This window comes from Akebia trifoliata, chromosome 1 (assembly GCF_017979445.1).
Source record: "Akebia trifoliata isolate Shusen 1 chromosome 1, ASM1797944v1, whole genome shotgun sequence".
Lineage (NCBI taxonomy): Eukaryota > Viridiplantae > Streptophyta > Magnoliopsida > Ranunculales > Lardizabalaceae > Akebia > Akebia trifoliata.
This window is the reverse complement of record NC_141375.1, coordinates 4,146,947-4,168,856: the sequence shown is the minus strand read 5'-3', so window position 1 is coordinate 4,168,856 and position 21,910 is coordinate 4,146,947. Positions and strand designations below refer to the sequence as shown.

General features: G+C 36.3%; 1 protein-coding gene across 1 annotated transcript in view; it reads left to right on the top strand.

Annotated features, from left to right (window-relative positions):
* LOC147410456 (midasin-like protein) overlaps window positions 1-21,910 on the top strand; it is a 61,276-nt gene that overhangs the window by 15,364 nt on the left and 24,002 nt on the right. The window contains exons 10-37 of the mRNA XM_086435577.1: window positions 1,490-1,612; window positions 1,704-1,779; window positions 1,863-1,959; window positions 2,067-2,201; window positions 2,291-2,347; window positions 2,442-2,618; window positions 2,704-2,829; window positions 3,257-5,041; window positions 5,177-5,244; window positions 5,337-5,532; window positions 6,043-6,147; window positions 6,226-6,531; window positions 7,957-8,150; window positions 8,273-8,327; window positions 12,177-12,327; window positions 14,268-14,341; window positions 15,526-15,673; window positions 16,942-17,040; window positions 17,137-17,237; window positions 17,330-17,419; window positions 17,515-17,580; window positions 17,691-17,855; window positions 18,010-18,217; window positions 18,306-19,204; window positions 19,542-21,041; window positions 21,129-21,318; window positions 21,432-21,497; window positions 21,748-21,830. Of these exons, the coding sequence (XP_086291703.1) occupies window positions 1,490-1,612; window positions 1,704-1,779; window positions 1,863-1,959; window positions 2,067-2,201; window positions 2,291-2,347; window positions 2,442-2,618; window positions 2,704-2,829; window positions 3,257-5,041; window positions 5,177-5,244; window positions 5,337-5,532; window positions 6,043-6,147; window positions 6,226-6,531; window positions 7,957-8,150; window positions 8,273-8,327; window positions 12,177-12,327; window positions 14,268-14,341; window positions 15,526-15,673; window positions 16,942-17,040; window positions 17,137-17,237; window positions 17,330-17,419; window positions 17,515-17,580; window positions 17,691-17,855; window positions 18,010-18,217; window positions 18,306-19,204; window positions 19,542-21,041; window positions 21,129-21,318; window positions 21,432-21,497; window positions 21,748-21,830 (7,340 nt within the window). The remainder of the gene's footprint in view (window positions 1-1,489; window positions 1,613-1,703; window positions 1,780-1,862; window positions 1,960-2,066; window positions 2,202-2,290; window positions 2,348-2,441; window positions 2,619-2,703; window positions 2,830-3,256; window positions 5,042-5,176; window positions 5,245-5,336; window positions 5,533-6,042; window positions 6,148-6,225; window positions 6,532-7,956; window positions 8,151-8,272; window positions 8,328-12,176; window positions 12,328-14,267; window positions 14,342-15,525; window positions 15,674-16,941; window positions 17,041-17,136; window positions 17,238-17,329; window positions 17,420-17,514; window positions 17,581-17,690; window positions 17,856-18,009; window positions 18,218-18,305; window positions 19,205-19,541; window positions 21,042-21,128; window positions 21,319-21,431; window positions 21,498-21,747; window positions 21,831-21,910) is intronic.

Sequence of the window (21,910 nt, the reverse complement as noted above, 5' to 3'; positions counted from 1 at the left end):
TATTATGAACGTTCGTCTCCTTTCCGATCCTTTGAGCATCAGGAGTGAAAGGAATATAAAGATTTTTGAAGGCGACGAAGAGGATCTTCACCCCTTGATCCTTGACATATAGGCTTTTTATATCAATGATCTACATTGTTGGTGACTGTAATTTTTTTCTTCTTTTCCTCTGAGGCTGTCTGATTCTATCGTAAATGGGGTCAGGTTGACTTTCCCTGTTTTTTCATTGGTAGTTCTCCCCGATCTCCCTGGTTCCCTGTAGTTTTGATTTGTACAAAAGATTCATTACAAATAAGGCAGATAAGGGAACAAAGAAGGTTGAGTAGACCTACCTAGATACAAGAAATATTAAAAAACAAGGGAAGCAAACAAACAAGAAACTGGAGAAGCACAGGCAGATTACAGGCTATCCTTGCAAACCTTCTCCCACCTGAACATAAAATCCTCAGAAAATAATCCTCTGCGATCAATAAAAAGCTTACCTTATATTTTTTCTTTTTGTGTTTCTTATACTATTAAAATAGTCAACATCTGTCAATTTTTTTTTAATGATTTATATTATTTTTCTTCTTTACTTTTCGTATATTATTTTTTCCTTGTTTTTTATTCTTAAAAAAACCCCCTTCTGAGTTAAACATGGCCAAAATGTTTTATTATATGCACTAAACTAGAAATTCATGTCCTTTCACCCTTGATGTTAATGTATGCCTTCACCATCCTCCTCTAATTTCCAGAAATCCCGTGCTACCTTTTCTCTTTTAAAGTTTCTATTAGGGCTGCAACTTGGGTGGGCTAACTCGAACTCAACCCGATTGATGGGGGTAAGCGGTTATATGGAAAATGAGTTGAGCCTAGGCTAGGAAATCTCAACTCGAATTCAATTCGGAATTCGGGTTGAGGCTCCGGGCAGCCCAACTCAATTCGAACTCGATGCTATTTATTTACATATAAATATTTTTATTTATTTAAAAAAAATAATATTAGTTTTATCTTCCTAAATATATTTGTAGAACTAAGGAAAAAAGGTTTATGATTTAAAAATTTATGGATTTGGAGGTTATGTGCAAATTTATTTACTTGTTATTTTGATTTTTTTTATATTGTATTTCTTTTTTAAGATATGAAATAAAATTTATGTGTTGATCAAAATGAAATTAGGCTTGCGCAATGAGCCCAACCCGCCCAAAATTACCTAACTTGGGCTAACCCAAGCTCAACCTGATTTTAGAAGCTCAATCTCGGATTGAGCTTGGGTTAACGAGGTCTAACACGATGATCGGGTTGAGTTGATCTCGGGTTGAGGGTTCTTCAACTTGGGTTGAGCCTGGGATGACCCTCCCACCCGCCCAGGTTGCAGCCCTAGTTTCTATTGCTATGATGGATCTGTGAAATTGAAGATTTGTGGTTGGTCAAGTCATACAAAAAGTTGAAATAACTTTTTCTTTTAATAGTTTTGCATACTAACTACATGACACTTTCATGGTAATAGGCAGAATCAGCCTTGGCGTTCTGTGGAGGAGAGTGATGATTGGCCCCTCTAGTAGTAAGGATTTTCTGGATATATTGAATGCATGGTATCCAAATTTGGAGGGTGTTGCGGAAAAGCTCATAGGTGTGCTATATTTGTTTTTTTTTTGTTTTTTTGCAATATGGCTTTCAAATTTTAGCACATGTTTCATGAAAGTGATATGTATCTTTGCCAGAAACCTTTGAAAAAGTTAACTCCGCTCCTCCAAACCAACTTGAAGGATCTCAGTCTTTCAGTAGATTCTCATTAAGGTAATAAATGCCCTTATAGCTACATTTTCATCTTAAACTCCTGGCTAAGTGTCACTAAAAATTTCTTTGGAATTCAATGACAGGGATCTCCTGAAATGGTGCAAGAGAATTACAGGTTTAGGGTTTAGCTTTCTGGGGCTTAGTTTATCAGCTTACGAATGTAAAAGCATTTATCAAGAGGTTGCATACGATCAGTTCCCATTTTTTGTCCGTTGATGAAGTTTGTGCTCAGTCAACCATCTATATTTGGTTTACTAATTGCTAAATCATGGGTTTGCACTCCTCAGGCTGTAGATATTTTTGCTGCTTCTTCATCTTCTTGTGAAAATCGGCTGTCAATAATGAAAGAAATTTCAAAGATTTGGGGTGTAACAGCAACAGAAGCAGAAACTTTATTTCCTCCTAATAAACCCATTATCCAGGTTTGTATTGTTCTCTATGATGGTATCTGGTCTGTTTGACTGCTGGTTATTATTAAGTTCTCCATATCATATCTGTGTCTTGTTTGCAGGATTTGCAATCAGATTTGCGAGTTGGACGAATTACCCTAGAACGCCCTCGAGCTGCTGTCTGTGCAAGCATTAAACTTATGATCTTATTGAAAATGATTGGTTCTTTATTGTCTCTAACTTTTTTAATTATCCTTAATGTATTTTATGCAGTTACATCACCAAACGAGACCTTTTGCTAATATTCGTAGTTCTTTGCATGTTCTCGAGAGAATTGCTTGCTCTGTTAAGTACAATGAACCTGCTCTATTGGTTGGTGAAACTGGTACTGGCAAGACAACTCTTGTACAGAATCTTGCTATGAGGCTTGGTCGACCACTTACTGTATTGGTATGTTATGGTTTTGCGATGTTGTATGTACATGATCATCCTTTACGTGGAATAGCTATTTTATCTCAATTTGTTTGTCTTGCAGAACTTGAGCCAACAGAGTGATGTTGCTGATTTATTAGGGGGACTTAAGCCTACTGACCCACAATTTATATGTATCCCTCTTTATAATGAGTTCATGGAATTGTTCTCTAAGACATTTTCTGTGAAGGTATCCTTCTTTTTAAAGTTCATAATTTATTTTGGGTATTTTAGAAATACCCCCCTCTAAAATTGGTGATATTAGGTCTACCTCCTTGTATAATGCAAGATTAGGCTTACCCCCTTGACCGTGAGTCAACGTTGCGTTTTCTTGATGATTTAATGGAGAAATTTTGATTTTGATTTTTTTTTCAAAATACTCTTTAAATACTTAAATTACTAAATCAGTATTTGGGAAATATCAAAATTTCACCGTTAAATCATCAAGAAAAAGCAACGTTGACTTACGGTCAAGGGGGGCAAACCTAATCTTGCATTTTGCAAGGGGGTAAACCTCATCTCACTAATATTACACGGGGTGTTTTTAAAATACCCTTTTTTCCCTCTTTAGTTGCTTCTCTTGTTTTATAATTTGTACTTTTCTGTTTGATATTCAGGATAACATGGTTCAAGGAAGATTTCTCGATTCTTTGAGAGATCTTCGGACAGTTAAAAACTGGAAAAAAATCTTGAAGGTATTTCAGAAAAGTCTTCAGAAAGTTATTGACTATTTCCCATCTGAAGTGGAAAGACCCGAATGTGGTACCAAGAGGAAGAGATCTTTGGGTGAAGAAGTCCAACAAGCGTGGGAGTCTTTTTCTGTGAAGCTCCACACAGCCCGTCGGCAGATTGATTCCTCAGCGGGCATGGCATTTTCGTTTGTTGAAGGAGCTTTTGTTACTGCACTAAGAAACGGCCATTGGATTCTTCTTGATGAAGTGAATTTGGCTCCTCCAGAGACATTGCAGAGAGTTATGGGTGTTCTAGAAGGAGAGAAGGGTTCACTTTGTTTAGCTGAAAGAGGAGATGTTCATTATATAGATCGTCATCCTGATTTCCGCTTATTTGCCTGTATGAATCCTGCAACTGATGTTGGGAAGCGTGATTTGTCGTACTCCTTACGGAGTAGGTTTACAGAATATGTTGTCGATGAAGTTTTGGACGATGAAGATTTGACTCTATTCGTTAATCAATTTATAGATGATAGTCGTACTGGTAATAAAGAACTGGTGAAGAAAATAGTGCATTTCTATAAAACAGCAAAGAAAGAATCTGAAGAGAGGTTGCAAGATGGAGCTAATCAGAAGCCCCAGTTCAGTTTGAGGTCATTGTACCGTGCACTAGAATATATGAAGAAGGCAGAAAGGAAATTTGGATTCCAAAAAGCTCTATATGATGGATTTTGTATGTTTTTTCTTACCATGTTGGACAAACCTAGTGCCAAAATTATCGACAATATGATTTTAAAAATTTTAGGGGAAAAGATGCCCCGAAATATTCCCTTTGATGATTATTTGGTGGACTTGAAACTTTCCGAACGATGCAAGTCTGATACTTCGATAGATAACTATATTTTGACAACCAGCGTTAAGGATCATCTAAGGAATCTTGCACGTGCTCTTCTAATTAAAAGATATCCCGTTCTCTTACAGGGGCCCACGTCTAGTGGGAAGACTAGCCTTGTTCATTATCTTGCTTCAATAACTGGTCATGAGTTTGTGCGAATCAACAATCATGAGCACACTGATCTTCAAGAGTATTTGGGTTCCTACGTAACTGATCCTAATGGGAAGCTTGTGTTTCAAGAAGGTGTATTGGTCAAGGCTGTTCGTAATGGAAGTTGGATTGTTTTGGATGAACTTAATCTGGCACCATCAGACGTGCTCGAAGCATTAAACAGATTATTAGATGACAATAGAGAGCTTTTTGTGCCTGAATTGCAGGAAACAGTTCAAGCACACCCTAATTTTATGCTTTTTGCAACCCAAAATCCACCAACATTTTATGGTGGGCGAAAAATGCTTTCTCGAGCATTTCGCAATCGTTTTGTGGAGATCCATGTTGATGAGATTCCAGAAGATGAGATAAGCACGATATTAGAGAAGAGATGTAAAATTCCTGAAAGCTATGCTAGAAAAATGGTTGATGTTATGAAGGACTTACAGTTGCATAGGCAGAGCAGCAAAGTTTTCGCTGGAAAACATGGTTTCATAACCCCACGAGACTTGTTTCGATGGGCTGATCGTTTTCGGACCCTTGGGAAGTCCTATGAAGATTTAGCCAAAGATGGCTATTTTCTTCTGGCTGAAAGGTTGCGAGATGAAAGTGAAAAGAACGTTGTCCAAGAAATATTGGAGAGACGCCTTCGAGTTAAACTTGTGAAGGATAACTTGTACATGCAGGTCTTTTCTTTTTTTCTTCTCCATGTGTGTGTGTGTGTATGTGTGCACACGCGTGTGAATTTACATCAAAAGTAAAAAAAAAAAAAGTTGTGCTTGATTTCCTGAACTCTGTTACATGTTTCTTTTATTTTTTAGGAATCAACTAAGAGTGGCACCGTTTTGAAATCATGTGATTACACTGGGGTGTCAGAGCATCTTGGAAGGTGTGCATGTGTAAATTAAAATTTTTTGTATGCTAAGTAACTAGTGCCTATCTTAATTTGTTTCCTCCTTAATCAATATGAGTATATTGCAGTATAATGTGGACTAGAAGTATGTGGAGGTTATACTTTCTTGTTGAGCGTTGCTACAAGTTGCGTGAACCTGTCCTTCTTGTTGGTGAGACTGGTGGTGGGAAGACCACTGTTTGCCAGTTGTTGAGTATTGTTTTGAGGTTGAAATTGCACATTTTGAATTGCCATCAGTACACAGAAACATCTGACTTTCTTGGGGTTTGTAAATCATTTTTTCTTTTTCAAAATTTCAAAATTTCCTCTTTAAGTTTTTAGTAACCAAATTAGGGCTTAAAATGGGTCGGATCTGAGTATATCCATATTCAGATTCAAAATTTATATCCGGATCCGGATCCTATTAGCTAATACAATGTCCGAACCATTTTGCTTTCACTAAATCTGGATTCGATCTGATCAAATTACTTGATTCGTAAAAATAGGATGTTTAAAGCAATATATCATTTGGATCTAGGGGGATATAGGGACGGATCCATATCGGCCCCGGATCCGACTCGAGTCAAGGGACATCAACCCATATTTTTATTCAGAACTACTCCAAGGGTCCAAACCCGGTAAATTTGGATTCGGATCACTTGGATTTTGGATAAAATCCGACCCATTGTATGCCCTAAACCAAATACTATCAATTGACAGCTCCTTCGCTACTTTTATTATACCAAATGATAATAACAGTTGGCTTGTGTTTATACAACACACTTTAACTTTCAGGGTTTCTATCCTGTACGAGATAGATCAAGGTTAAGTACGGAGTTCAGAGATCTAGTTGAGCAACTGATGTCGTCTAATGTTTTTCTCCTGTTTCCTGGGTCCATTGTATGTATTTCCTTCCTTGAAGTTCTGTATCTCCTTGGGTTATATGTCTAGTTTGCTGATGCATCTTTCTTGCTGCAGACATTATCTTATGACATTGGTGAAGCGTCTTCAATGTTAGATCAGTTGAATGTAATTCTAAATAGTTACCGGCATGGAAAAGTGTCACATCCTGATGTCACCAAAGGTGATCTTGATGCTTTTGAGAAAATGAAACTGGACCTGGTGCAGCTGCATCAGAAGTGGCACACTATATTCACATGGTTAGATGGACCTCTTCTACAAGCAATGAAGGATGGCGACTTGTTTTTAGTGGATGAAATTTCTTTGGCTGATGACAGTGTACTTGAAAGGTTGAATAGTGTCTTGGAACCAGAAAGAAAATTGGTGAGTTTACCGGCCAGGGTGGCCATCTCATTCCTTGATTTTCATCTAAAGATTATTTTTTCTGTGGAAAGTATGAGATTGAGGGTTTTCTATGATTATTGGTGAAATAAACATGTCATTGGAAAGAGGTGCAAGGAGTGTGAACAAGATATAGTGCCCTTTTAACATTAGGAATCTAGCATAACTGTTCAACAACACAAACACTCACCCTGACACATGAATCAGTATATTCAATCCTGTACAATGAGATGTTCATACCGTGGAAACCATCCTCAACACATTTTGATAGTCCTATCCGTGTGAAAAATTGACTTGAAATTATCTATCCAATGAAAAATAGATTGACTTGAAATTACCTATCAAAAAAATAAAAGACTCGAAGTTGAAAAATCTGGACTGTGCTATTAAACCTTTCTTTAAGTCTCGCCTTTCATATAGTTGGTAATGTTAGAATGGAATGACTTTTGGCAATGATAAAAACCATGGTGAAATGAATTCACTTATCGGTGGATTCTCAATCATGAACTCCATGTAAGAATTTTTAGGTGAGTGATCACAGCCACCAAGAGAAAAGTTTACAAGGAGTTTCAAGGAGCTTCTCCTTGGATAAATTTTTTTTTTTTTTGGTAATATTGGAGATAGTGGTCACCTTTGGGGTTTCAGTCTTTCGTCATTCCCCATTGCTTGTGTTTTTATTTTTTGTTGTATGTTTGTCTTTATATCGGTTTGGTCATCTTGACCACTGGTGTTGTATACAATATTTTGATTTAACAAAAAAAATAAGTACATTAGTGCGCGCATTTTGTCCTCAAAAGTCCAATCCTATCAATTATATGCAGTTTAAAGCACAACCCATAGTGATACTGATTCCTATGAATATATGTATTATATTTTAGATTAGTCAAACTTGTTATGATGGAACTAGAACAGTTGTGATGTACTCATCATTCCCTTGATTTTTATTTATTTGTTTATTTAAGTCTGTAAATTGTTCCATGGATCCTAAATTTTTTCTTTACTTTTATTTTGCAACTCTGGAAAATAAAAAAAAACCAATATTTCACCTCTTCAAATATATCCATCCAAAATCTGATCCTGTCACTTCAATTCCTGTGAAGATTTATTTAAACATGAAATGGTAGAAAACCATTAGTGACATGTTTATTTCTGTCTGAATAAATTTTGGCAATTGTTTCTTTGTTTTTTTTTTTTTTTTTTTTTTTGTAGTTTGTGAGTTTGATCTGTGGGCTATTTTTGTAGAATTTTCCTTTTTAGTATTGAGATGAAAGTTTCCTTGTTTAAATTCCTATTTTGTTCTTTGTTATTTCTTTGAGGGTTCTTATGCCTTCCATGTTAGTAAATTGTCTTCTTTCCCATCTTTTTTTCCTTTTTTGGAAAAATAAAACTAAGCAAATTCTTTTGCAGTCTTTGGCTGAGAAAGGAGGAGCTGTTTTGGAAAAAATTACTGCACATCCAAGCTTTTTCCTTCTTGCAACAATGAATCCTGGTGGTGATTATGGGAAGAAAGAGTTATCTCCAGCTCTTCGAAATCGGTTTACTGAGATATGGGTTACACCCGTTAGTGACCTAAATGAGCTTCAAAGTATTGCTGTACCGAGGTATATTATTATTATTTTGATCAGTGCAGACGTATATGAATCATCCCAGAGTTTCTGAATCAGTTTAATTCATCCATATGAGCTCTCTCATTTTTCATTTTATTCTTCTTTTGTTGTTGTAGATTTGTCAAACCAACACTCTCTTATATTGTGGATCCTATGCTGAAGTTTTGGGAAGTATGTCCTTGATACCCTGGCAGTGATATTCTATTGCTTTTCATTTAAATTGATGAAACTGCTTGTTGGTTTCCTGCTAATGATAATTTTGCCATATTCAATAGTGGTATTGATATTATTATTAATTAATTTATTTATCAATTTTATAACATACTTCAACGTATTGAAAATAGAAATCAGATTTTTTTTTCCTTGCAATTGTTTCTACTTTGGATCACTAATTGTGTATCCTAATAAGAGGAATTCTAGGGGCACCCATGCAATTAGCAAAGTGATGGAACTTGCTCTTTTTGTTTTGAGGTGATCCCTCGTGCTTGTGATGTGGGGACAATGTGTCAGAGCTCAGAATTAATGGATACTATTAAAACAAGTTAACATTGCTTGTATATAAGACACAAAGTTAAAAAGGACAAAAGCCAAGTCAATGGGTACAGACTTTGGTCTACAAGAGAAGTCAGAAGTAAAATAATGGGCTACTTAAATAATGGATAGTGACTCAAAAGATAAAGTTGTAGGTGTTAAGAGACATGTGGTTGTCTGCTATATACTAATTCTACGTGAGGAGATGATTAAAATACCCCAGTTGGATTAGGACTTGGGAGATAGGAGAATTGTTAAAATAAATAAATGAACTAATCCAAGTAATTTTTGATGGAGAGAGTATTCTTACTGAAGGAGACTTCAATGTTCTTAGGAAAAGAAGATAGAGGATATGAGAAGGTGCACATGAGGCATGTATTTTGAGATTAAAATGAAATGGGGAATGAAATCCTTGAATTTTCTCGAAGGCACTCTAATTTTAGTGTTTTTCATCAATCTCTAGAAGACCCTTCGATGCCAAACCAATTATCAATTTTCTAGAACATTTCTGTACTCTCCAAAAAGGAAACCTTAAGATCTCTATCCAAGCTTCTATATCAAACTAGAGCTTGGACATCAAATGAGACAAAAAAATCCATCTTCTGAAAGTCACGGAGAAGTCAAGGATTATAATTGTTCCCTTTTCTAAAAAATGCCCCGAAACAGACTTGTTCTTTGCTAGGAAGACTGCTCTTGTTTCACCCATCACGATTAAACACACTCCATTGTCGCTATTGCTAAGATTGCCACTTGTACATCCTCCCACAAGATTCTAGCTGGAGGAGACTTCACAGAGGCTTGCATGCCTTCAACTTCCAAAACCCTTCATATTGATATTAATTATAATGATTGATTTCCTTCACATCAACGTCAGCCCTAGTTTGGCTATCATCCACCTTTCTTTCTACTCCTTTGATCTTCCGCATTTCGAAATCACCCTTTCTTAATTGTTTGAGTATCTCTTGTGACTATCTTTTTCGAACCTTTAGCAAGGTCTCCTTCCATCTCTGCATAACTCTTCTCGTTTCTCAGCCAAGATTATGATCCAAGACATTGCCCCATTTTCTTTGTCATGTCTCCACCACCCTCACATAGGTGCCTTTACCATTAATCTTTCTGCAATCTTAATGCTATTATGCTAGCTTGGGATATTGAATTCTTCCATAGGGATTTATTTTTCTCCATTATCACCTTTTCTTCAGAAGAATTATGAAAACTAAAGTCTATAACTAAAAAATTAAATCTAAAATAACTATATTATTTCCAATACTCCCCCTAAACCTGGGGCAAATATATAAATTAAACCCAACTTGACAAGGTGAGAATTCGTGATAGAAGGACCAACAGACTTTATAGCGTGTCGGCAAGCTGATCTGAAGAAGAGACGAAGACTGTCTGAAGATTATCAGATCGAACTTTCTCCTTGAGAAAGTGAATATCAATCTCAATATGCTTAGTTCTTTCATGAAGGACTGAATCAGAAACAAACATAATAGCAGATTGTTGTCACAAAATAAAGTAGAAGAACCAGAAATAGGAAATCTCAACTCTGTTAGTAAAGATCGAAGTCATATTAGCTCACACATGCAAAGGGTCATAGCACGATATTCAGCTTCAGCAGAAGAACGAGAAACCACATTCTGTTTCTTATTTTTCCACAAGATAAGATTATCACCATAAAAAGTACAGAAACCAGAGGTAGATCTCTTATCTATAAGAGAACCAGCATAATTATCATCTATAGAACAAGACAAATGCGGCTGAGGAGTGGAAGAATAGAAAAGTTCAAGACCAAGACGCAACTTCAAGTAACGAAGAATCCGATAAACATCAAAATGAGAAGTACACGAAGTATGCATGAACTGACTGACCACAAAGGACAAATCCGGTCTAGTGTTAGTCAAATAAATCAGACGACTTACAAGTCTCTGATAATAAGAAGGATCCGATAAAAGATCACTAGAGTTAGCTTGAAGACAGTGATTTTGATCCATAGGAGACGAAGCAGGACGACAACTGAGCATCCTAATATCTTGAAGAAGATCCAATGTGTATTTACGCTGAGATAGCGAAATATCATGGCAAGAGCGGGTCACTTCTATCCCCAAGAAGTACTTGAGTGGACCTACGTCCTTAACCTTAAAAGCACGACCCAATAGCATCTTAACTCTGTCAATTCACTGTGTATCATCACTAGTCACAATAATATCATCCACATAAACCGAGACAATGGTACAATGACCATTCACTCCTTGAAGAATAAAGCAAGTATGATCTGAGTAGCATCTAGAAAATTCCATAGATATAATAACCTTAGAAAAATGCCGAAACCAGGCTTGTAGGGACTGTCTCAGGTCATAAAGAGATTTCAGAAGACGGCATATCTTCCCAGAATACTCCCCCTGAAGATAAAACCCAGGAAGGGGGGTCAATATAAATAACCTCAGTCAAATCATCATTCTGAAAGGTGTTCTTTACATCGAGTTGGTGAAGTGGCTAGGAATGATTTGCAGCTAAAGAGATAATAAGTCGAACTGTGGAAAGTTTGGCTTCCGGAGCAAATGTCGCACCAAAATCTTTTCCAGGAGTCTGTGTAAACCCCTTAGCAATGAGGCGTGCCTTAAACTGATCTATAGTCCCATCGGCAAGGTATTTGATAGTGAAGACCTATTCGCAACCAATGGAAAGAGAGTAAGAGTCTAAGAGACGTCTTACATACTCCTTAGGGTTTTGAAAAAACCTAATATTTTATTTTAAAATAACATTGGTTCGGTTATTTACAAAGTCTGAACCGAGAACCGAACCGAATTCATCGGTTATTCCTTTTTTAAACTCGAAATCGAACCATTACTCAGTCTAAACCGAACCAAACCAACCCAAAATTCACGGTTTGAACCAGATTATGTTGCACCCCTAGTCCTTACACGATCTTGCTGCTAGGTTTGTGGAGTTCCAAAAACAATAAAAAAATTGGAGAAGAAGAGTAAGGTGAGGATGCTTCAAGGAGCCAAAACCGTGGAGGGAAATCAGCCCAAGGAGAGCTGTCGATGGATTTCTATGGCTTTGATACCAAGAATAATTATGAAAAATAAAGTCTATGACTAAACAATTAAATCTAAAATAACCATATTATTTCCAATATCTTCAAGCACCTCTGGAACCTTCAACCATGGAACTAGTTGTATTTTTTAGGAGTTCTACATCATCACATGCTTTATGGATGGTTTTTAAGCCCACATTATTATGTCTAGTTTGTGTTTCATTCTAAATTGTTGTATTACATTTTCTGAAGCTATTTTATTAATTTCAACAGTATCTAACTGTTAGGACTTGGAACATTTATGAAGCTTGAGATATTCATGGATTTAACCTGTTTTATTGCATAGGGCACCCTCTTTTCATTTTCATTGTATTGTTATGCATGCCAGAGCTGTTAATCTAATTTAGTTGGTAATGCTTATTTGTTGTTTAATTTGTTCTGGACAACAGTGGTTCAACCAATTACAAACAGGAAGAATGCTCACCGTGAGAGATCTCTTATCTTGGGTTGATTTTATCAATGTGACTGATGGAAGCCTTGGATCTTATTACGCATTCTTGCATGGGGTGTTCCTTATTTTGCTTGACGGTCTGACTTTAGGTACATTGTTATCTAATTTTAATTTTATCTTTCTGTTTTGTATTTTAAGTTTTTAACCCACACCTTTAATCTCTGTTAACATGATTTATTGTAGTCAATCTTGTAATATAGGTAGTTCTCCTTTACAAGATTTTGTTATGGTTTGAACATGTTAGTTCTAGTGTTGCTTATACCTTGACCAGAATTCCTGGGGTAACTTGCCATTTTACATCAAGTTGTCTGTTAGTTCTGAGTGACATTGTAACTGTTAAATAAGTCTGTAGGGTTATTTTAGTCTTTTCCCTTCTTTAGTTATCTTATGTAATTCTTATATAGCCTAATTAGGGCTAATTAATCAATCTTAATCTTCTCTCTCTATTTTGAACTGTAACCAATACTGTCTCACATCAAGATGAGTCAAGGTTTGATTTATGGTGAGGATGGTCTCATCATGGATATCCTCCTCCCAAAGCTTACGAAATGTTGACTCAAGGTTAATGCTGGTAGAATAGTCCATATTTCTTCTACTTATAATCCAACTTTCATAGGTAAAAACTTGCAACTGCATGACTCTATCACGTAATGACAAGATTTTTTTATAAAAACTTGCAAATAGCAATGAAACAATTCACTTGCAGAGGTACTCTTGTTCATTTGTTTAGTTTTTTCTCTGTCTTCAATATGTTATTAAAAAGATTAATCAGTCAAGAAAAAACTTCCAATAACATTTCTCTCGACTTTGGGGTGTGTTATATCTTGTGGCTAAGACAATATAGTTGACTTGGCTCAAGTTAGTTACCCCAAAACGGTTACCTGAATATGTACCAATATATAAGGTGTCGCGCTTAACAAAATATTATTTACCTAGTAACTGAAGATACCCCACATTGTAGATGATACCATAATTCAGAGTATCGTATTGTATTGGTGTGTATCAGCCGGTACCATTGCTATTTGAATATTCTTATACAAAACATTCCTAAAATTAAATGTTTTGGACTGCCTTGGTTTGTATCGGGATGTTTCAGTTTGTATTGTTATGTGTCAGAATTTTCGACCGAAACATTTCGAAACTAAAAATATTTCAGTACTTTCGAATCTATGTTTTTTTTTGGTGGCAGAGAGTTATATTTTAAAGAGCCGTTTTCAATTGAAATCCAGAAGGAAAGAATCTACAATCTTCTTATTAAAATTAGACGCCTTATCCATTAGGCTACGGGTCTTTTATAGCTTATTGAAAGTTGAAACATTAAACATAATTCAATACAATTTTATCATGTATTATCAGCATATTAATGTCTTGTTCCTCCAAGGTTTGAAGTTTTTGCACTGTAAGGGCTTAAGATACATCAATAGGAAGTGTTTCCTCCTGAATAAGGGTATTTGTATGAACCATGAGGATAATGAAATTATATATTTACATTGCAAGTTCATTAGTGATGTTTGGAGTCTATTCCTTACTTCACTTGGAGTAAAGTGAAGTCTTTCCTAATGAGGTGGTGGATGTGGGCAGCTCTTACAATGCCTTCAGAGCTTAGTAGAACACAAAATTCTTCCTTATGGTATGTTCATGTTGCTGAACCCAATAGTTGGGATAAGACACATATAACGATGAAGCGTTCTATTTCAGAAAAGTGAGAAATTTGAGAATATATGAAGATATGGACTCAATAATTATTAAGTCTGATAGAATGTCTTGTTCTGGCGGAATGGAAATAGAAGTTTGTTTTCTAATCAAGTCTATAATTTGAATTTTGAATGATACCTTTAGACTCAATGAACATGTTGGATTCCTATCCCTTTTTATTCTTTCACGCATTAAAATACAATAATTGTCAATGTTTTTTTTTTTCTTTCTAAAATTTGGGTGGTTTTACATTGTTTCTATTTTATGGATTTGTTGTTGAGTCTTATTGTTTTGGCTTTGTTGACATGATGTACTCCTTAATATATTGTTTCAGGCACTGGTATTTCTAGGCATGACGCAGAAGGGTTGAGAGAGCGCTGTCTATCTTTTATTCTTGAATGTCTAAAGGTCACTCTCTTGTTCTTTTCCTTAACACTATTTTCTTCATCACTTTATCTTGATCAATAAATTATGGATTGATTGAACTGCTGGAACTGGATTTATATAGATGACAGAAATGGTTGGGACAAGCATAAGAAATCAGCTATAGAGGATGACTTACTCTGTAGTCCGTACCAGTACCTTATTCAATTAACATTTTAGTAAATACTAAATATAACACATAGATATAGTTCTAATGGCATTGTCAAAACTAAAGTACAAAAAGTAGGGAATGGAATTACTTAAAAACCGAAAATTTCTATGTACACTCTTGTCAATTGGTCCCACTTATCGATGATATATTTACGATGTCATAATTCAACGGACTCAAAACAATGGTCCTCCTCTCACAGCTCATTCAACATTCGTTTCAAAATTTGTTTGAAGAGTTTTGGGCCACTACATGGATTTTGTGTGTTATGCAAGATTTTAGTATGTTAAAACCTCCTATCTTCGGGACATTTTTTTTTTTTTAAATCCTTTCTGTTGAGAAATACCTAAAACATTTTTTCGTCTTTTCTAAAATATAAAAAAACCTGAAATAGTTTGGAAAAGTACTGGAATCCATTTCCTTCTCTTTTCCCTAAATCTTACCATATCTCCATGGACTAGAAATAGGTTCATAGCTGCTTTTATGACAGTTCTCCGGCACTTGTATCTCCTGCCACTATCTTAAGCCCAATAGACATGCCCTCTACCAAACACTCTGCTCTAGGTCTAATTGGCGCTGCCCCCACTTTGAACATAGTTGTACCCCCGATTATTTCAAAAAGGTATTGATTTTGTCTTGATGTTGGTCGTGGTCCTGGTGCCTCAGGTCAATTTAACAAGGGATAGGGAATAGAGAGAAAGAATTGTTCTGTAATTCTTCTTCATAGGCAAGAAATTGATTGGATATAGAGGCAATTTTAGCAGTTTGTCTTTGTTTTTTTTTTTTTGTTGCAAATATTTTATTATTATTTTCTTCGTACCTACATTATAGCCGACTTGGTTTCAAGTAATGCATGCACTTGTATGTTTATGTGTATTCATTTTTAAATGGTAAGCAAAATGTACACATTAAAGAAGAATTTGCCATATAAAAGTAATATATTCAGTTCATGTGATTACTTGTAATACAGCTGAATAATTTTTCTTTCCTCCTGTACCAGATGGGCACTAATAATTTGGGCGACCCACAAATTTCCAAATTGGAAACTTATGGCTGGGGTAATCTTGGAAATACAGTGGATATCATGTCAAAGAGTATTGTGCATTCTGACCATCTCTTTGGTATCAATCCGTTTTACATTAGAAAAGGTAACGAAATTGTACTTTTATGTAGGATTAAGCTATTAGCTTTTATTGAAACTGAAATTCTAGTTATCTTACCTTGTGACAGTTTTCTAAGCAACACGATATTTTGTTTAAATCCTTGATGGATCAGACATATGCTCCACATTCATTGGCACTTGGGGACTTAGCCTCAAATACCCTTTAAAATGTTGGGCAAAGGTGGACATGAGGATGGCATCCAAGAAGCCAAACATAAGCCTTGAAATTTTCTTGAAGGATATTTACAAATCCTTAAAATTAGATATAATTTGAATAGATGCTTCCACCACAAAAACAAATATATAAATGAAAAAATAAATTAGGAACTATCCATTTAATGATCTTCCATTAAACACATATGTCAAGTTAGATCTTTAATTTTTTTATAAATAAAAAATATTCATTAATGGAGGGGGTCAAGATGACCAACCAGCCATAAGTATAACAGGTACAACAAACCACTACCCCAAGAAGAAATAATCAACCTAAATGGAGCAGGTCCATATGTGACTCCTATGGTTCTATTTTGTATGATCAACCTTCCAGTGTCTCTTAGATACAGAAAAAATCATATGGGACCTTCATTCCCTCTTATTTGACTCCTGTGAACCTGTTCATATGTAACTCCTAAAATAATCAAAAGACATCAAAAACTAAAAATAACTAATCCCAATAAAATAGAAGTGATAAAAAACTCTAGACCCAAAGAAGCGGCAATGTAAATAATTGCAAAATTGCCATTGGAACTCGTGACTGTTGACTTGTTTTGCGTCCTATAACTTGCCTAGAGAACGAAGGGAAAAAAACAAAAAATCTAAAATAATCTGGATCAACAGAAAATGAGAGGAACATTTCTGATGGTGACATTGAATGCTCCTACCTATCAAAGACACTTGTCCATCTCCTTGCAAAGATCCCAAAAGACTACAAATGGAGATAATACAGCCAACTAAAATCCACACCCTTACCACACCCACAGAGTGCTGCTACAGTCCATACCAGATAGACAAACAAAGGACACATGTCCTTCCTTTCCTAGTACATTATAGACTCCCTCCTGAAGACAGTCTTCAAAGAAACTGGGAAAATGACAAGCAAAGCAACTATGGAAGCAATTTGACTTTTTTTTTTCGCAACCCTAATATAGCAATGATGCGCATGACTTCTGCAAAGAACCAGATGATAGCATGGGAAAAATGACTGCTAGCAAATTACTATCACTAAGTCATTTTTTGTTCTGTGTATGCCATCAGGTGACAAGGAGTGTAGGCCTGAGGGGTTCGAGTTCTTGGCACCAACCACCTGCAGAAATGCAATGCGGGTATTGCGTGCAATGCAACTGTCAAAGCCTGGTCTGTGTCTTTTGAAGTTTGTGGTCTTTCACCACCCTATTTTCTTGAATTACTTTCCTACCTCGTAGATTTTAACTTTCTGCTTATGCTTTTCAGTCTTGTTGGAAGGTAGTCCAGGTGTTGGGAAAACCAGTTTGATTGTTGCACTTGGAAAATTTTCCGGGCATAAAGTTGTGCGAATAAACCTTTCTGAGCAGGTCAAATTTCTTCTATTTCTTTCCACTTAACTCTTCTATTTTGAGAAATAATACATTCCGACTCACTTTTCGAAAATGTTAATTTGGTCTAGACGGACATTATGGATTTATTGGGATCAGACTTGCCTGTTGAGGATGCAGAAGGAATGAAATTTGCGTGGTCCGATGGAATCCTTTTGCAGGTTGAAATATCTTGTAGTTGGTTTTAGTTTTAACATTCCATCAATTTTGGACAGCAATTTGAGAATTTCTCCTCTTGTTTGTCTTTCTTGTGCAGGCTCTAAAGAATGGAAATTGGGTTCTGTTGGATGAACTTAATCTTGCTCCACAATCTGTTTTAGAGGCACATTCTTTTACTTATTTCTTTGCTACATCTTGTTAGATGAATTTACCCTTTTCCGTTTTTTTCCAATATGCAAAAGAAGACTGCTCACCAAAGGTTCTTCATCGCAGGGTTTGAATGCTATTCTTGACCACCGCGCCGAGGTCTTTATTCCAGAACTTGGGATTACTTTTAAGTGCCCATCATCTTTCAGAGTTTTTGCATGCCAGAATCCTTCTTGTCAGGGTGGAGGAAGGAAAGGCCTTCCGAAGTCCTTTCTCAACCGTTTCACTAAGGTGTGTTTTGCTTAATATAACTCTCAGCTAGTCAATGTCAACCATGTTTTGATTAATTATAGTAGAAGTAGATCCTCATATTTGTTAATGAAGTACCAATAATAAGGAGTTGTATGCAACAGTCATGAAGTTTTCCATGTTATCTTGTTTGCAGGTTTATGTCGATGAGTTGTTTGAGAATGATTATCATTCTATCTGCAGTTCACTCTATCCATCAATCCCACGACCACTTCTGTCTAAGTTGATTCGCTTTAATAAGCGGTTGTATGAAGATACCATGTTATTTCACAAGTTTGGTCGCGATGGTTCCCCCTGGGAGTTCAACTTGCGTGATGTCATTCGGTCATGTCAGATCATAGAAGGTATAATATCTTTATCTTTTTGTAATCGTGTACTCTGTTGTACTTTGGTATTGCAAGCTTTCTCATATTCAATTATCCCGACAATTAGGTGCACCAGAGAAATCAAAAGTGGATTGTTTTCTCAGTGCTGTTTACATTCAGAGAATGCGTACAGAAGCAGACCGCCGAGAAGTCCTAAAACTCTATGAAGAGGTTTTTGGGGTAACTCCATTCATAAATCCTCATCCGCAAGTACAGATGAATCCACAATACTTAATCATCGGGAACACATTTATTGAAAGAAATACTTTTCAACCACACACAATTTCAAAAAGCCAGCTTAATATATTGCCGGGAAGTCGTCAGAGCTTGGAAGCTGTTGTGCAATGTGTACAAAACCAATGGTTGTGCATTTTGGTGGGTCCGTCATCATCTGGTAAAACCTCACTAGTTAGGTTACTTGCTCAGCTCACTGGTAATGTGCTCAATGAATTAAATCTTTCATCTGCAACAGACATTTCTGAGTTGCTTGGATGCTTTGAGCAATATAATGCTTTTCGTAATTTTCGCTCCGCCATTGCCCTAGTTGAGATGTACATTGGCGAGTATTTCAGTCTAAGTTTGGAATCTACAATGGAGGAAGTAGTGCTTGACCGCAAAGGTTTAGTCTCCAAGTGGTCTGCTTTTTTGTCCACCTTAAAGTGCAGTCCAACATCAAGTTCTACTTCTGCATATGCAGAGAGTTGGAAGAGTGGATCCTACAGTTCTATGGACTCATTGGTTCAGATCATTGAACAACTAAAATTGGGGTTGGTTAAGTATCAGTTACCCACATCTTGGTCAGCCATGGACCTGGACAAAATCTTGAAGACGATTCTAGACTTGCAAGAAAATAACAGAAAACAGATAATTCCAGCAAAATTTGAATGGGTCACTGGGTTACTAATAAAGGCTATTGAGTGTGGAGAATGGGTTGTTCTGGAGAACGCCAATCTTTGCAACCCTACGGTCTGTGAATCATCCCTGATTGTTTCCACTACAGTATTTTTCTGGGGTTTTGTTAACATGTGCCCTAAGGGCACACATTAAGCTGCATTAAATACACCTTCGAAATAAGCATGTAAGGTATTTTTGGTAAAAAAAAAAAAAAACTCTTTTGAGGGCATTTTTGGTAGGAAATTCGATTTCCCAGGTGTATTTAATGCTGCTTAATGTGTTACCTTAGGGCACATGTTAACAAAACCCATTTTTCTGATGTTTGCCTGTCTCATGATCAAGTCGTTCTTTCCATCTTATTTCTTTGTTTGACATCTCATCATCATTTTTTTTCTCTCTTTTGAATTAGGTTCTTGATAGGATCAACTCTCTAGTGGAACCAAGCGGATCAATTACCATTAATGAGTGCGGGCTTGTAGATGGCAAACCGATGGTGGTACATCCCCATCACAAATTTCGACTTTTCCTCACAGTTAACCCAAGGTATGGTGAAGTCTCTAGAGCGATGAGAAATAGAGGGGTGGAAGTATTTATGATGCAACCACATTGGCTATATGGTGTGGAAGATGGTCATGCACGCAAGGAAACTGAAATAAGGGATGTGAAGAGGTTCTTAGTTCTTTCTGGTATCCCCATCGAGAAGTTGGTTGATATAATGGCTGAATCGCATATATTTGCCAGAGAAACCGGTGTAAGCCTTGGCATACAGATTACGCTTCTTGAGCTTACACGCTGGGTTCAGTTGTTGCAACAGCTTCTCATGAATGGAAATAAGCTTGTATGTAGCCTCCAATTAAGTTGGGAGCATACATATCTGTCTTCTCTGGGTGAGGCAGAAGGAAGGGATACTGTCGAACATGCAAAAAATACTTTTTTGTCAGCTTCAAATTTGTCTAAATTGGATACATTATTGGGTTACTCATTGTCTTTGCCTGGAGGATGGCCAATGCCGCTGAAGTTAACGAATTTCATGTTGTGGTCTAAAGAAGCTTGTATAAAACAAAATTGCATGTATTTGGAGTTCTTGGGGGCTCAATGTGCTTCATATGAATTAAGTGTTGATCACTCTGGACATGTTGATGACAGGCACCTACATCCGTCCTTGATACCTCTGCATAAGTTACATCGTATTCTATTTCCTACTACTTCAAATCAGGGGAACTTTAGATCCGACAATCTTTCCAAGTTTGACCTGGCTTTGGCCAATAAGATGCTTTTCTTTGCTGCTAATTGGACGATGGAAAGGGCCATTGAGGGTGATGTTAAGCTCTATCTTCTATGGTTTAGCTGGTTTAGTTCCCGGTTGCAACCATACTGTCGATTCTTCAACTCTTATCTGGCCATCATTGAACAAGAAATGGATCACGTAATTTGGAAATATATTGTTGATTGTCGAAGAGAACTTATTTCTCATTTCCAAATAAATGTCAATATGCACCTGTTACCGATGCTTTCATTGAAACTGATGGAATGGACTTCATCGAACGAAACATTTAAGATGCTCAATATGCGCCTCTATAATGCTATCCAATGTGTAGGCTTATTACGTCTTAGTTTTCAACAGTGGAATGCTGAAGATGATCATAATTACAATGAAGAAGCTCACCTTTTTATTCCGTTGTTGGAGTCTCTTCGAGAATTGGAAAGAGAGGTGCTTAATAAGCTAGTAGATTCCCCCTGTTTCGATGTACTGTTTCAATTGTACGGTAATCTTCTTGAAGATCATACTTCCTTTTGGAATGGAATTATCTCAACCCAATTAGAGTTCTCAGTACTATCTTGGCGTTCTCTAAAAAAGAATGCTATAAAATTAAGGGGTTTGTTCCCAAAAGCAGTTAAAACTTTATTGGTACGCTTCCCTTGTTCTCTTGTGCATTTATACACATTATATATGTATTTTGTAGTAATTATATGTAAACATTGTCCTTGGTTTTAGTTGGAAAGCAGGAACTTGGGCAAAGAATTACCTTGGAATTTTCATTCGCCAAAGTCCATGCTATGGGTTCATGGAGGTCACCCATTTTTGCCATCCTCTGCTGACATATATTCCAGAATGTTGCAGCTTTTAAGGCTCTGCAAGTTGATTTGGCCAGTGAAGATGGAAGCATGGAAGCAGGCTTCTTCAGGTATAATATCTGTTAGATTTTCTGATTCACACATCTTAGTTACTCCCATAAATTAAGTTCTGGAAGAATGTCTTCCTCTGAATTTGTTTATTAAGAGCATCTACTATTTTCAGAGAATGATTGCTTTGTGAAGTCCGTCATATCTGCCAATAGAGAACTCCGATCCTTGGCGATGCAAGGTATTTTCTAGGTCTTCTTGTGTCCTATTATGGTTTTTGTATATGTGACATTATGGTTGGGTCCTTCTCCTCTTGTGCGTTGTTACTAGGATTTGATTATGTTTATGTTGTAATCTTCTTTTCAATTTGTTGTGTTGAGTTTAGGAAGTCGATTTTGACAATTGAAACATATTCAGTGCTTACAAACTGATCCCTTTTCTATGCTTTCACCTTGTTTTAATGGAATAAATATTCGTGATTTATATATTAGGTGTTTGCATGTCATCATATTTTATAAGAAAAGACGGTCAGGATGATGCTAAGATTGTTCAACAATTGGAGGAGATGTATCAGGTTTGGTTCAATACAAGTTCTAAAGATTTGATGCTATGTCTTTGGTTTCTCTTTCTTGCTTGACTGGATTTATTGCATTA